General features: G+C 45.1%; 1 protein-coding gene across 3 annotated transcripts in view; it reads right to left on the bottom strand.

The window, feature by feature from the left end:
- Positions 1-16,692, bottom strand: part of Nptn (neuroplastin) — a 64,292-nt gene that overhangs the window by 1,196 nt on the left and 46,404 nt on the right. For 2 of the 3 annotated variants that reach the window (XM_005393595.2, XM_005393597.2), the window contains exons 5-8: positions 10,281-10,414; positions 7,673-7,946; positions 1,201-1,222; positions 363-437 (exon numbers count right to left, since the gene is read on the bottom strand). In XM_005393595.2, coding sequence (XP_005393652.1) covers positions 377-437; positions 1,201-1,222; positions 7,673-7,946; positions 10,281-10,414 — 491 coding nt within the window. In that variant the 3' untranslated portion in view covers positions 363-376. The remainder of the gene's footprint in view (positions 1-362; positions 438-1,200; positions 1,223-7,672; positions 7,947-10,280; positions 10,415-16,692) is intronic. The other variant, XM_005393596.2, reaches the window with a different exon arrangement.

Raw genomic sequence — 16,692 nt, 5'->3', positions numbered from 1 at the left:
GCCTGCCCTCTGAAGCAAAGCAGCGATTGCAGGCCTCTGATAATAATCCACCTAAGAAGGTGACGATTTTACTTTACCTCTTTTTAACGATGTAACTGAATGGCTGTGTGAAGTATTTATTTTGAAACACACAGTTTTGAAATGGCATTCACACAAATGTGTGAATCAGTGCAGCTGAAGAGTGTTGCTTTCCAGCGCTAAACTCAGCAAGCAGAACTTGGTCCATCACTATCAGCTGCTCTGAAATAAAGTTCAAAGGTCTAGCCATATAACACCATCTACTGAAAAACTTATAACAAGGTCAACGGGGTACAATTTGTTTGAATATAGTTTTTTAAATCTCTAAAGAAGGCCATACTTACATTGTAAGCAGTACTTAATTTGTGTTTCTCTGGCGCAAGTTTTTATCTTTGTGATTGTTGGTAGAGTTGGTTTTCCTTTGGAGGAAAAATTGCATTATGTGAGTTAAACTAGTTATAAGGTTTGAAAGTAACACATGGAAATACAGGGGCTCTTTCACTTGCTGCCATCCCTGGGGTGGTGAGGAATTTTACCGCACAACACTAGTGCCTGACAACGGTCTCCATGTGCAGCACCTGCACCTCTTCCCTTAAGAGAGCTTTTGACTCCCAAGGCAGACAGTGCAGAGGTGACTTGCCCTCTGATTCCGCAACTGTATTCAGTCTCTATGAAAGTGAGATTGACTTTTACTCCAGTGATCACCAATATTTTTCAGATGACAGAAGACAGTCATCAACTGGCTCTGCTGTGCCCTCCAGCCCTTCACTAACATGGACACTGCTGGATTCAGTGAGTGCTATTTGATTCCACACTTGCCGCTCCCTCTCACGACACCAGCAGGTGTTCATGAGGCTGGATGGTTTATCCATGTTACAGTCCAGCTTGAAATGAGTTTGACCAAAACATGTGGCATCATTAATACACTGCTCACTTGCCCTACATTATCAACTAAAGCATATGGAGTACACAAAATTCTAACCATTTTTGCACAGCATCCCACCTGTACAGCTAAAACAAGAGTGCAGGCTGCCTTGGAATTCAAATGGTCTTGAGTTACAACTGTCAGGCTAAGACGTCTTCACTGCAGTATTACACTCACTGTCTTCCCCTACAGTCTTAGCCACACCATTTAACTCAGCTACAAATACAGCGTAATTCAAAGTCCACTAAAATACTTACATTGGCCCAGCTGGTTCATCATCTATGGGGATGGTCAGTTTTTAATAAGCCATGAGAGACAAGAAAAGAAAGGAGAAAACCGTTAGACTCCACATAAGGATTAGCAGGACAACAAACTGCAAGTGGCAAACATGGCTATTCATAGCGTTTAAAGGCCATTCCATCTGGAGGTGCAAAACACTCATGGAGTTGTTATTTCTAGTTCAAGTTTAATGGCAGGTATGTTGTTTCAATGGTTTTAGTTAACACTTTGAATGCTTGTCATGAAAAACTGCAACTGTAGCGGACAGATAGGCTGCAATATCATTATACTCATCTTGTCCCCAAGTTCCAGTGGTTCACTCTTAGATGAGAAGACAAACCAACATTTCAGTTGTAAAATCCTGCTGTTTGTTTTCTTGTGATGAACACATGCAGTTTTGGCTCCATCCTACGCTGTACATGGATGTGTACATTCTGTCCTTTTAGCCACACATCCTCACTTCCCCAAAGGGCACCCTGCTTTTCTTGGTGTTTTGTGACCTTTAAGAGTCTTAGTCTGGAGAATGAGGCTGAAGACGAAGAAGCCGTAATAGTTTCACAAACTACAGCGTCAGCCACGCCAGCACAAGCACACGTGTACCAGAAGATGTTCTGCGCCACACCGCAGAGAGCTCAACAGTGACAGCCCTCTAGAAAAGACTTCAGATAGGAAAGTCGGGCTTGTTCTTATACACTGGCCAAAAGCAGAACAGCCATGAGGTTTTTTTGTTTGTTTTTTTAAATAAAAATCTCAGCTTAGAAGCCTTCTTAAATTGGTATTTATTATTCTAATTTGTAAGGTTTTCCTGTTTCAACTAAGGGCAACTTGGTCCCTTTTCAACAGAGATAAAAGGGTAGGAAACGTGCTCTTAGTCTGCTTTTGCTATATAAAGTATGGTGGACGAAAGGATTCACAAGTTTGCACAAAAGGTGTCTAGAAAACCTCTCAGCAGGATTCCACAAGAGGGCTTTGGTGCACATGAAGCAGTTATGAGGTTACAGTCTCAGTGGAGGCGTCTGCAGGAGCACACGTCGGGAGTAATGTCTGTTACAGGGAGACATTGCTCCACCTGTTCCTTCCAGGCAACGGAGAGGCAAAGCCACCGCCAGCACACACAGTGACTGGAGCAAAAGAGGATTTCAAAAGAAAAAAGAAGAAAAAAAAAAAAAAAAAAAAACTAACCACAAACCAACAACTCATCAGCCAAAACAATAGGCTAGCGACACACCAGTGTCCACAGGAGCCCGTTACTAACAACAGCACACTATCAAACAGGTACAAAGAACGAACTAAGACTCAAGGACACCCAGGACGAGTGTGTTGTGTGTGCAGTGAATAGCTACAAAGACACCAAGTAGTAAGACACACAAACCCAGCCTAAACCCTCCCCACACAGCAGCCTGCTGTTCAGCGCCTGGCCAGTCCAGCTCTGCTACACGTTAGGAGCTAAGCACCTTGGGGAGCTAAAGGAGAAGACACACAGGAGCAAACACAGTATTTTTAGTGCTCTGGCTGTGCACCCAAAAATACAAAATACTAATGCAAGATAGTGGAATCAAGGATATCACCAGTCTACTCCCAACTTTAAAAAGTGGGAGAGGAAGAATCACAATAGCAGGCTAATCTTTTCCAAGGAGGACCCTGTAGGCACCAATCCAAGCACCTCAGACCTTTGGCAGAGGGGTTCTTTCCTGGTGGTTGCTTAGAAATGACACACTCCAACCTGACAAGCTGCTAACATGCAAGGGGCTGCACATCAGATTTTAGCCATAGTGTCTGTGGCATAGCTGCCATGCCTGCAGGTGGGAGCAGCTGTGCTTCACACTGCGGTCTGAATCCCAGGAGCCCCTCCCCACAAAGCCACTTTCACATGGAGAGAATAAAGAGCCTTGTCCTCCACTCCTGCACTGAGTCACTACCTGCAGCACCACTCTCCCTTACAGAGCAGACAAAAAAAAAAAAAAAAAAAAAAGGTGACTTGATCCCTAGTAGGGAAGTCAGGAGAGGAAAAGAACAGAACTACAAAAAAAGGTACAAAAATCAAAGTAAATGAGGATTAAACAGCAAACTGAAATCCAAATTAGTTGTGAAAGTGAATGAAGTAAACTTGAAAGAAAGTGTTAACATCATGAACTGTGCATTGTAGACTGAAGCGGAGATTAAACAAACTCCAAAGCATGCATATCGCTCACTTACCACCATGTTTTAAGGGTTTGATGCAATTGCGGGGGAAAAAAAAGAAGTCATAGTAACCGATAAATATCAACATACCCCAAACCCTCACGCCAAACACAGGCACCTTAAACAGTGACAGGTTCTGGGGACTGCGCAGAGCAGCGGCTAGAGAGGACGAGGATGGGGAAGATGGAGACAGATGCATCTAGAGGCGCCTGCCCAAAACGGATTTCCTGGTGGAGACGGTGCATGCTCTACCCTGCAGGTCCCCGCTTCCCTCGCCCCACCTCCGGAACCCACGCTGCAGCCTAGAGGGAGTTCTGAAATGCCTAGTGAAGAGCACTGCCTGGCACAAAGTCACCTCCAAAAAGATGGCTTAGAGACAGCACAACTGAGAGCTGACTCTGGTCAAAGCACCTGTCACTGCAGTCACTTCCAAGCTACTTCAATTTTGCCTGATCGCAAAGCATTAAACCCAAGGGAGATCGTTACTTGCAGTCTCAGCTCTCATTCGGTCCGGCTGCACTTTGTAGGGTAACTTGTTACTGACCCGGACGGCCCATGGGCTAAGAGATGAATGTGCTCTGGACATCATTTTACAGTCATACCCTTGCCTGCTGTGAAGCTTCACATGCTGCCAAACACTTTGGCCAACTAATACATTTTGAACACTGTAACTGGTTAAATCTAAAGTGTCCAAAGGGGTTTGATACATCAGACTCATCAAAACCAAAAACAAAAACCCCAAACCTTCAAGTATCTTCTCCACCAGTAACTTAAAGATCCCTGTGACTTGCTTATAAGAATTACACCAGCATGAAAAACAGGAAAGTCTGATGCCAGCGTGTTTTCTTAAATCAGCTCCTCCCGCTGTTTTAACGTCTGTGAGGTCACTAAAATATCCAGCACAACTGAAAACTCCAGTGGCTGGGCAGGGTCACCACATGTCCCAGGGGGGTAGGGAGGGAGGTCTGAGAACACACACACACACACACACACACAGGGCAGGGTCACTACATGTCCCGGGGGTAGGGAGGGAGGTCTGAGAAAACACACACACACACTGGGCAGGGTCACCAAATGTCCCAGGGGTAGGGAGGGAGGTCTGAGCGTGCGCGCGCACACACCCCCACACCCCCACACCACCCCCCCCCAGCGCCTTCAGTCAGCTCAGAGCGGGAGTGCTCCCAGCAGGTGTCCAGCTGTAATGTGGATGGGAGGCTAAATCGGTTCAGGGAATAGAGTCAGAGTGAAAAACTAAAGCTCTTATCTGGCTCCATCATTCACTATTCCTAAAATCACTGAGCTAAAAATGATTATGCAGAGAATCCCCCGGAGACACATTACCGGGCACTGACCACAGACTGTGGCAGATGCCTAAGAAGGGCAACTGTGAGACTCATGCGCCACGGCTGCCGACGCCAGGAGGTGAGCAGCTGACCCCCACCCTGTGCAATCTCAGGGTGAAAATCCATCGAAGCTTTTCTAGTGAAACCCATTCAAACTCTCTGTAAGTTTAAAAGTGTGTATTTTTATATTTTTGTACTATCCACTTAATACTTGTCTAGTAAAGTGATGAGTTACCAAGAACTCAGACTGCCGAAAATGTGAGTATTACGAATTCACACAAAAAGGCTGAGTCTGAAATGAGCAATAGGCATTGACAATAAAGCACTTATGTAGTAGTGAAAAAGCATGTCAGGCCTACCAAAAAAATGCCCATTTCCACAGTGGCATAAATAAGCCAGCACTTTACCTCTTCTAACTCCCCAAGTTTGTATCAGATCTTTTCATTCATTCCAAAAGCGTGTATGTATATACATCTATATGTAACTGCAGGAGAATAAAAGGGAAGAACATTCACTCAGTTTGTCTTTCCTATGAACTGTATCAGAGTTGAGAGGAAAACTGGCTAAAGAGGGGAAAAAAAAAGCATGAGGGAATGGGAGCAGGGAGAAGTTTAAGAGAAGTAGAGAGACGAAGAAAATACGGGATGGAAATGCTAGGGCAAGGGCAGGGATGTGGAGGTGGAGACGGAGCCTGGATCACACTGGCTGGCAGGAAGGGATAAGGAGAAGGCAGACGCTGCAGTCATTCCAGCATCACCAATTTCTGACCCCAGTCTAACCACATTTGCTTTAAAGTATTCTCCCAAGAGATGAGGAAGGAGGTTTCACTTGGCACTTACCCTGCAGCCATGTAGAGTTCATTCGCTGTCTATACTGATTTAGCTTAAGAGCTTATTTTCCCTCCAGGAAGTGGTTCAGAAGACTGGCTGGCCACAGATGTCCCCTATAACGAACTGGTGGCCCCTCTAAATTCAATAACCAATGAACTCTTTAAAAAAGACAGTTGCGTCCCCAGGCAGGTATGCCTGTACTTGTCAGAACTGAGCCGAACCACTTGTCCAATCTCACCTGAACATATACCACACCTGCTGAGACAGCGTCCTCACCAGCAAAGCGGCTCTGTGAAGAAGCTGCAACCACTGAGGGGGACATGCTAATAAGCCAGTGTGTCACTCCCATGACAGCAACAAGCAGCCTTGTTTTAAAACTTTAAAAATTAGGTTCTGAAACTATTTTTGCCATTTCCCATCTAACCCTTGCAAAGGGCAGGATGAGGAGGCAGTATCTGGCAAAGCTGAAGCATTCTGAGGGGTGAAGGCCCTTTTCAAGAATAAGGCATAAACTGCTCCTAAAGAGCAGAGCTGCAAACACATAAGAAACAGGCCACTCTCTCCCCCTGCACTCTCAGGTTAAATGTAGATGTGCTCTGTCCTGGGAGTCCTAATATATAGCAGAAAAGAAAAAAATCTGGAGAAAAAGCATTTGGAATACATGAAATCCCAAGAATGCAGTTCCACATCATAGAACAGGAAGTAAAACTTCTGGGGACAGCCTGGTCACAGAGAACTAGATCACTGTCCAAGGCCCCTCTGCTTCCAGCTGCCAACCACCCCGGCCGGCCTCCATCCAGCTCACTGTCTGAGTACAGGAGGGGTGCCCACCAGGCTTCCCTCAGGCACCGTGAGTGTCAACAAAATACCTCTTTCCAACCTTAACACTGACTGAGTGCAGAAAGGAAATTAGCTGCTGAGAAGAAAGAAAAAAGACGGTGGTTGCTGCTCTTCAACATGTCCTTTCAGAGTCTAGCAACAGTGGCATGCCTCTGAGGCAAGCTCTTTCCAAGGCAGCAGGAGCCCTCATTGCTCTCCACTGCTATACATGGGGCTGGGGGCGACTCAGCACAGGGTCAGCTCCAGGGCAGGACACAATACCACAAGTGTACCAGCATAAACCCCAGGACAGGCAGACCACAGCTGGTGACCCCGCCATCACCCCTCCCTGGCCAGCATTGAGCACAAGAACACATGCTTCCATGGTGGTCCACATATACTTCTCAACTGCTGATGTCAAAGGGCAGGAAGGTGGGGACCTAGTCAGGAATCTGAATCGTAACTGGTAAGCTCCATAAGGAGCTTCCCCAATTGCAATCACAGAATTGGAGATGAATATCTATGATCAACAAATAGAAAATCCCTAAGGCTTCACTGATTCTAAGCATGTCTAGTAATGTACGGCAGCTCTTGCTCTTTCTAACACTTAATAACCTGCCATTACCTACTCCATTCTGTGACGCTGGGCTGGTGGGGGCCTACACCAGTCATGGGCTCCCAGCAGAAGCACTTAACAACTGCTGACTTTGGTCAGGAAGGTGGACTTATCAGACATTTCCCACCATGCTTGTCTGAGAGACACAGACAGAAAAAGCAGGTGGTAGAACGCCTTGGGCACCTATCAAAGGGACAGACAAGGAGGCAAAGGCTGGCTTGTCCCAGTGGCTTTCCTTAAATGGTCTGGCTGAACTGGGGCAGTGATCTATGGCAGCTACCAACAGGCAACCATGTGACACCCAATTCGATCTTGGGGTGGCTTCTAGGCTTGGCTTGGATTCTCCTCAAGCTCAATCTGCCTGACGGGCTATACTGAAGGAAGACAGAGCTGAGCAAAGAGACTGACAGCTGCCCATTTCCCACATGGCCTTAAGGGTAAGGCCTGGGCTTTGGGGAGAAGACCCACACAAGAAAAGAGCTCATTACAGCTCTTGGTGGCAAATACAAAATATCTCAGGGGTGGAAGGTTGGGAACCAGTATGAACATTTTCTTCTTCCTTTGGGACCAAATCCCAACATTCTTATAGTCCTCTTTGGGTACTTCAAAACCACCCCAAGTAACCAAATCCAGCGTTACTGCTTTGGAGGCATTTTCTTACCGTCAGGAACCTCATCTGGCCTCTTCCTCTTCTCGTACACAACAATGATCACCACAAGGATGATGATTTCAGCCAAAATTCCCAAGAAAGGCCAGAGTGGGGCCAGGTGGCTCCGTACCCTGAGGACTGTGACGACAGAGGCAGTGCCGATAGAGTTGGTTGCGTTACAATCATACTCGCCGGGGTCCTCTGTGATCTGGAGATTTGTAATACTCAGCTCGGTGTAATTCTCCTTATTGATAATGAAGAAGCGGCCAGAGGAATTGACAATGTCCTGCAGAAGTGGGGACACACAAAGGTCAAGTAGGTGAGCCAGTGTCCAGGGGAGGGTGGTGGTGTCCACTGCTTCTAAGACACTGGCTGCAATGAGACAGCAGTGTCTGGGCCCCATCTTTGTTCAAAGCATTTTGAACACTTCACTGATGACTGTCCTTCAATATCCATCTTCAAAACAATAAATCAACAAACTTCGAACAGCAACAGGGCACACACCTCATCCCTTCCTTCATCACCACCAGTCCCTCTGGAACTCTTCAGCCTCCACAGTGCAAGGAGGCCTCCAACCCAATGACCCCGAAAAGACCAACGATCTAACGCATGCAACTTCCAACACCAGGTGAGAAAGCAAAGTGGGAGGGTTATGGGAAAGCAGAGCAGGACCTCTTCCTTACCGCACATCTGAAGACCTCAGATCTGATGATGTCAGTGTCGGCACATTTACTTCATGATTAGTGAATCTAAGTTTCTTTGACAAACAATGCTAAGACTTCCTCTTATAATGGGGGAAATTCCTAACTTTCCTTTCAGACCTACAGCATTAATGAAAGGTTATTTAATCAACAAATACCTACCAGTGTACACTGTGCATTTCATATCCTACTGAAGGGAAGGTGAGATGGACTGGGAGAGATGTGACATAAAGGATCTTGGCCTCGAGGTGGAAGAAGTCCAGCAGAAGGTGTGTATGGGCTGCTACAGGGGCACAGAGGCAGCAGCCATGGCAGGAAGTCAGAGGAGGGCTGACATTTGCACTAGAGCACACAGGAGAGCCTGCAGATCAGGACTGGAACGCTCCCCGAAGTGAAGTCTGAGCTTGTGCAAGGAGGGGTCACAGTACACAAAAGCAGGACTCTGGGTGCAACACCAATCTCAGGGCACACTAGCAGGGAAACACAGGCCTGTGTTTCCACCCTGCAACAACTAAGGAACAGCAGAGAGTGCCAAGGAGAACGTTATCCCCCAAATCACTCTAGTAATCCCATCGGTGTTTGAGTGTGGGTAAGGCTGAAATGCGGAAATCAGTCTTCAAAAGATAAAGTGAAGTTCTAAATTCTTTCAGAAGATGAAAGTACTGAATCATTAGAACCTGCACTGGCAAAATCTAGGGCCCTCCTTCACAGGGTCCAGCAGAGAGAGATAGGCATTTCCTGTCTAGCACCTTAGAAAACCCAATGTCTTACTGATCTTTCAAGGGCCTGCCTTGAAAAGACTCAACACATCTTCACTTCTCCACTCTGTCCTGATTTCCCTTCCAGCATGGCTCTGAAATCCAGCCATCACTGCTCATGTGGAACGGCTGTTAACACTTCATGATTACATCAAGAGGTCATGGAATGGGAATAACAGGACTTGAAGTTAAAAAAAAACGAAACAACTGAACAGGACTTCTGGTTACTACAGAACCTTCCCAAAGGAGCTGGTCTGGATGATCTTACTGACTGTGAAGACTGACAATCACAAAGAGGGTGCACAAAGATGATGTTGGGCACACAGGCCTAGGAATAGGAGCAATGTCCGACATGCTTCTGACAAGGAAAGTGGTTAGAAATCACAGAACCAGAGAGAGAAAGTAGGAGAATCTAAGGCACTGAGTATCCAAACACTTATCAGAATCATCCCAGATTGGAAAAGAGGTTCTCCTCACCTTTTCTGGGGCAAATATTAATAAATTACCAGTGCTTAAAACGACCTTTGGGTATCCTAAGGTAGCCCCGATTCCTTACAGGTATTTTTTGGTTCTTTGAATATATGCTCAATTGTTCTCAGTCCCTTGTTTTCTCCAAAAATAAAGACAGGTACTCTAGTGGACAAGAATAACAGTAAACTTTAACACGTTCCCATCACCTCCACTACCCGTGGTGCATGCATAACTGTCCCATTGGCAGCTTGTGCCACTGGTGGTATAAACAGATCCAATCACTTTTATCAGTCTTTTTACTAATAAAATTAAGAAAAAGCTGCCCAGTCATTCATATACCACCGGTGGCTCAAGCTGCCCAGCAATGAAACATATGACTTACAGCCCTTTGTGAAGGTGTTAAAGGTTAGGCTTATCTCTTTCTGTCGTATCCTGAAGGCAAGCAATCTAGTCTATTTCCAGGCAGACAGCTTTAACAAACCAGGTATATAGATAGCCCATGCTGGAAACATAATGTCTTCCAGAAGCATGGTGTAATTCATTCCCCACTCTAGAAAGACCGGCCCAGGCCATGCACACATCCAAGGTACAGCTGTTGCAGCAACTGGTCCAGATGTCTGGACCTCCCTAGGTGAAACTCCAGCATCCAGAGAGACCCAGGCATAGAGACCCAGGGCTCCTCCTACTCACCACGAGCATACCATTCTCCTTCTTGCGCCATATCCATTCTGGGTGGGGGTAGCCAACTGACTTGCAGTACATCATGGCATCCTGCCCTTCATTCTTGTTCTCACTCCGTTTATGGCCAGTGATATCAGGAGCAGCTGTGAAAGAGTTCAGCACAGTTACCATGGTAACCTACTTTGAACAAGATACAAAGGCCCTACCTACTAGCCTTTGGCACACCCTCATATTCAGCTTTGATAAAGAGCATTTCAGGACAGAATAGGGTAATGAGGCCAACCCCATTCCATATCTCAACCCCCCAAAGCAGTGAAGCAGGTATCAGGATTATTCATGTATGAGATCCTATTAACGTAGGTGGTTCTCCAACCTCCTGGAAAAGACACAGCTCAACTGTCCTAAGTTACACTCTCCTTAACCACTTAACAGTTTACCCTGAGCATCATTTGGGCAGTGTGTTTACGTACTATCCCGAGCACTGCTCAGGCAGGTGTCAATTCAACTAGTCAATTCTTGTATTGAATAAATTTGGTAAAATTGTTTTTATATTTATGTTATCTTATAAAAATAACCAAAAAAGTACAATTTTTGGTCATCTTGTATTTAAATAACTGGATTGGTAAGTGGTAAAAATAAATGCTAAACAAAAATCATTATCATCTCTTCTCCCCATCCAGTTTTTTTCTTAAAACTATGGATCTCCTATGTCATAGTCCCTTAAGGAAATGAGACCGCTGAGGAAATATGTAAAACCAAGTTCTACTACAAGGCATATAAAAATAATGAAGGCTTAGAAAAGCTACTTGATGAGTACAATGACCGCGGCTCTCCTGAGAAAGGGATCCAGCCAGTTAGTTGGGCTTCATAAAGGGAGAGGAATGAACAGGAAATTCAAACAGGTTAAGAATATGACTTGAACACCCGATTCACAACAATCTTAGTCCAATCTTGGGAGAGTTTCCACACATGCCAGCAGCTGTTGGGTGTTCTCTTCTTTTAGGGATCACTTAGGAAGAAGTAAATAGCAGCTATAATCTAAAAATTAGGTCAGTCTCAAAGATCCAAGAAGCATAAGATGGGGCTAATTGTTTGAATTTAACCTTTTATTTTAACTGTGTTTTAAATCAGTGCCTGACCCGTTACCTGAAAACAGTGAAACTCAAAGTAGGCCAGAAATCACCGTGTTGGCCAAGATGGGGAAAATAATCAATAGGCTTTGGTCTTAACTCCAGTTTTGCTGGCTCCTTAATTACTCCACGCTCCATATTCATTACCAAATGGAGATAATTATCGACTCTGCCTTCCTCCCAATGTTCTTGAAGATACATAGAGACTGCAAACTCCCACAGAATTGTACTAAGTCATGTATTACTTTTGACTAGGTTGGCTTTTCTTGGCTTAGAAACAACCCAGGTCCTATTTCTCACAGACTGTGCTACTGAGTACTGGTCCTGTACTCAACTTCCAGAGGTACCTGCACAGGAATGGAGCAGCAGGCCTCCAGCTGCCCGTCTAACCAGTCATTGCCAAGCAGCCTGCTTAGCACCACTCAGTGTGGAATGTTTTCTAGACTGGGGGTTATAAAGAAACATCATTTTGTTTTTCCTGTCAAAATTCTTTACTACCAAGGGAGTAGTCAGGCTGGCTCTATCTTTCCCAAGCCAAACTTCCCACAGCCATTGCCACTTTACAGGCCTGCTGGTCACCCTTCTTCAGAGCTTTCTACAGTCAAAACATATTAAGGAGTAAGCTCCATAGCTACACCATAACCAAAACACCGTCATGGTAAGGCCAGAAGACACGATATGCAGAACAGCAGGAAAGCTACCCCATGCTGATACACTTGCTGACCACTGCCTCTGGGCCAGGTATATCATGGAGGGGTCAGGCAAGGACTTTCTGATGAGATGTGTTTTCATATAGTTGTGAAGAAAATAACACAGGAGGTCACATGTATGGAGGAAGAACACCTCAGGGAGTCAAGCAAAGGCCTTGAGGCACTTGATGGTTGTTACATATAAGAAACAGCAAAGAGGAGTTTGTTTGGAAAATAGTAACCAAGAAGATAGGACAGGAATTAAGAGAGACTAAAGATCCAGATCAGCCGAGACTTTGCAGGTCACTGGAGCAACTCTGGCCCTTAATAAACAGTGTGCCAGAGCCAATGGTGGCTACTGAGTGTGTGAGTTAACTACTACCTGGACAGCTGTAGAGAGACAGCAAGCAGTTGGTGACCCCGGTAATCCAGACAGGAGAGGGGCTTTGCACAGAGGCAACAGCAGTGGAAGCAGACAGAGGCACTGAGATCCTGGACACATTCTGTAGGCTGAGTTAATACAGTTATTAATGAACTGGATGTAAGGCATGAGAGAAAAGGAGTCATGGGTGACTCCAAGCTTTTGGCCTGAGCAGCTGCCAAGAACAGACTTGCCAGTTACTGAGGTAAGAAACACTGCAGAAGAACACTGAGTAGTTTTTGTTTGCTCATTTTGACTGTTTGTGCTTGAGGTTAGGACGCATAGCTAACGCCCAAGTGAGGCTGACAAGTAGGTAGCCAAGTATTAAGTCTGATGCTCAGAGATGTTGCCTTGGGTAGAGATAGAATTTTCAAAAATCAGCATGCATGTGGTGCATTTTTCCATTTTTATTTTCCTTTTCCCCAAAGAGAACACTCACTCTGGGCAAGTTCTTTGAGGAATGCCATAAAGCACTGTGAATTCAGTACTATCAGCTTTTACTTTATCCTCAAACCAGTCACCAAAAGTTTAGTTGGCATCCATGGCCTCTAACCAGTCGCTATTCTTCAAAGTCCTAGGCTGAAAAGGTCAGAAGCAGGACAGGGGGAGGGCTGGTCTCCACGCCTGCCTCAGTGTTTACTGGGAGAACACCACCTCCCTTTGAGCTCGTCTGTTGCAGTGTTCTGCAGACACTTCTGTTCACATGTCCCCTGCCAGCTTGAAGCACTGGTGGCACATGCATGACTGTCCCATAAGGCGGCTTGTATTACTGGTGGTACAAATGGGTTTAATCACTTTTATTGGTCTTTTTACTAATAAACTTAATAAAAAGCCGCCCAATACGACAGTCATGGACGTACTACCAGTGGTTCAAGCTGTCTGGCAGCAAGACGTATGAATTACAGCCCTGTCATGAATGTGAAGCTTAGATAAATGACACCAACCTTCGAGCAGAGAGAAGCCTACAAGAAGGAGTTCCCAAGGGTTAGATCGATTGTTGCTTTATCGTTTTACTAAAGAACTGCATGAAACATTAAGAACCACATGCACCTACCACACTCCGGAGAACAAGGCCCTGAGTAGTCATCCTTCAGATGATGAAAATTAAGAGTTGAATCAAGCCATACCACCCTACTCATGAAGGGAGCGATTACCACTTTAGCCTCTGGATCCATTCAAAGGTCTGTCACTTCTCTCTGCTTTATAGTAGCTGCTAAATCAGAGTGCCTCTTTCTGCTCCACTAGCTGGTGAGACAGTGCACCACAGTCAGGAAGGGAAGCAGGTGCTCAGAGGACACATCTGTCAACAGTGGTCAAGGAGAGGCCCCCTATTAGGGTTCAGCCCCACATGAGTCTCTCTCAATTCTTTGACATGTCACTCTTTAAGGAGCAAAACCTGACTGCCCTTCTCCTGAGTGTGAGCTGGATTTAGTGACTCCCTTCTAATGAACAAAATAAAGCACAATAAAGGTAGCCAATTCTGAAAACGAGTTCATAAAAGGCACTGTGACTTTTTCTTCACTTTCAAACCACACACCCTGGGGGAAGGTTAGCTGCCATGGTAAGAGGGACAGAAAGCTGGTGGGGGGCTCCTGGAGTGATACATGAAGGCCTCCACCGTGAGAGCAGGACCCAGAGCCCTGGTGAGCTTCAGGGGACTACAGCTGCAGCAACAGCATACTGAACTCTCAGAACGCCCACCACACTGCTCTCTCAATTCCAAACCTACAGAAACTGCGATGTGACAGGTATCTGTCATCTTCGACCACTAAGTTTAAGGGTAATTTATGATGCATGAATAAATAAATACATCAACTGATGAAGCAGGTATTCGCTCGGTTTCACAAATTGGAAAACTGAAGTTTGGAAAAGTTCTTTAATGCCTAAAATTATACTGTTACTAAATAAATGCTGTATAGTCCAACTCAAGGCTAATTCCAGAGATTATGCATTTTCTATCTTCCTAAGTAAGAAGAAAAATCAAACAAGAACAGGATCTTTTTTAAGAATATAATATGCATTATTGTAACTGCACAGCGAACTGCCCACATAGTATCTTTACCTGTAGATGTAGTAGGACTCGCCGGGCCTGAGGGGGCTACTTTACCTGACAGAGCAGATGCCACACAGAATAATGTAAAGAGCACAACTTTGGACTTAAAGCCTGAGAAATCTGGGCCATCTCAAGGCTCCACTCACTGGGTAAGGTAGGGCTGGTCTTTTAAAATCCTTTGAGTGTTCGTATTCACTTTGATAAAACGGGAATAAGACCCACATATTTCTCAGAGGTCTTGTGAAGATTAAATTATACTTCTGTACTTTTCTATATAAGGTTAGAGACCAAGGTTAGAAATAAACACTTAGATTATGCAACCAGCCAGGGAAAGGAAAAGGCAAGGCTCAGGCTCTGCACTAAGAGTTTCTAGGAAATCAAAGCGATGCTGATTACCATGTGCTCGCCCATTTGCTGATGCTACTATAAAGAGGACTCTTATTTTTGCTCTAATCTAGTTTACCAGGTCAGATACAAATTATATTGATCAGCAGCTCCTACTAGCGCCTCACCTCGTACAGGCTCGTCACTTAACAAGGGACTGCTTAACCAGGTCCTGCTGTCTGGAAATAGTTCTGAGGAGTCTGCCCAAGCCTTCATGTCATGAAACAGACACAGTGTATACCTTTTCCTTCCCTTTGGGGGTAGGGGGTGGCTGAGTGGCAAGAGTAAGGGGAAGGAAGCAAAAAGGTCACCTGAGACTGGACTCACTTTTTGGCTTTGTTACTCACACACTACAGTCCCATTAGTTAACGGACATTCTTCTAGGATCCTAGTGAAGAGCCATGCAGGGTCCCTAGCTACCCAATAGCACTTGACCCAATTGTATTAGTGGGCAGTTTGGGCCTTTGGCTAAGGACAAATGCCTGCACTTCGTGACCCCTGCAGCCTGACCGATCTGCACTTGAGCAAAGTGTCCACTTCACTAGGCTAGAGGCAAGAGAATGCACCAGCGCAGGCAAGGGAGATATGTTCACGTGAAGCTGATTAAAAAAAAAAAAGTAACAGAAAAGACCTGAGAAGGGATTCAAGGTATAAACCTCCTACACAGACTGCCTATTTAGCGCTCACTTTTCAAAGCAAACTTACAACCTAACAACTTATTTCAAAACCCTATCATTTGAGGTACTGTCCACGAGTAGGCTGTTTCCAAGTAAACACTCTCATTTTGCAGTCTTTTTTGTTTCCTGAAGCAACCTTTCCAACCCCAAAGACATCTCGTATTTGCTGTAGGCAAAATAAAGTCTTGACTGAAGGCAGAAGAACTTAAGGTTTACTGCTAGCCATGGGCTAAGCCCAAAATGGAACATGAGGCTGGTCTGGGTAGAAGAAAGAATGACGCAGGCTTTTGGCTCAACAAGCCTTCTCTACACAGAGGCGGTGCCCCTCTTGATTGTGGAGGCTGACAGTAATCTAGGACCATCGCTGCTTTTGATAGATGAAACCACTGGCTGGGGATAGAGCTCAGCAGCACAAGCCCCTGCCTGGCAAGCACAAGGTCCTGAGTTTGATTCCTGGTACCAAAAAAAAAGAAAACAAAAAACAGAAACCACTGAGGAGAAGGCACAGACATTCCCTCTCAGACAGTGGTTCTCAATGGCGGCTGTACATGATAATAACTGAGGTGCTTTTTCACCATCTGGTACCGAGGCCGCACATCAGATGAATTTAATAAAAGCTCCAACACCTCTTCTACATCAGTGTCTCAAGCTGGGGACTACAAGCAAGGACTGTCCCCATGAGACAGGAAAATGAGTGGGCAGAGGTATGAGTGACTCTAATAATAAATATTATTATTATTTAGAATCAGGAATTATAAACACTGCCAAGTTAGCATCTGTGTATGAAGGGCAACTGGAAGACATTCTTAGGTGGCAAGGAGTTGAAGCATATCAACCAAGAATCTTCTCTGAAAATTTCGCTGAATGATTTACTGCAGCCAATAGAAAAGTTAGAGACATATGAAAGATTTGATGGGTAAAACTAGTTAAGAAGCATGAAGTCTAAAATTGTTACATATAGAGTAATAAGCCTAAATGCAAAATAGATTTGTAAGCTAGATTTAAATTTTTTTTTATAGTTTTAAACTGTCAAAGTACATGCCAAATATTCAGTGTATTGGGCGAAC

This window comes from Chinchilla lanigera, unplaced genomic scaffold (genome assembly GCF_000276665.1).
Source record: "Chinchilla lanigera isolate Chin_1 unplaced genomic scaffold, ChiLan1.0 scaffold00049, whole genome shotgun sequence".
In the NCBI taxonomy this organism is placed as follows: domain Eukaryota; kingdom Metazoa; phylum Chordata; class Mammalia; order Rodentia; family Chinchillidae; genus Chinchilla; species Chinchilla lanigera.
Note: the sequence above shows the minus strand (reverse complement) of the source record. Positions and strands in the feature narration are given on the sequence as shown.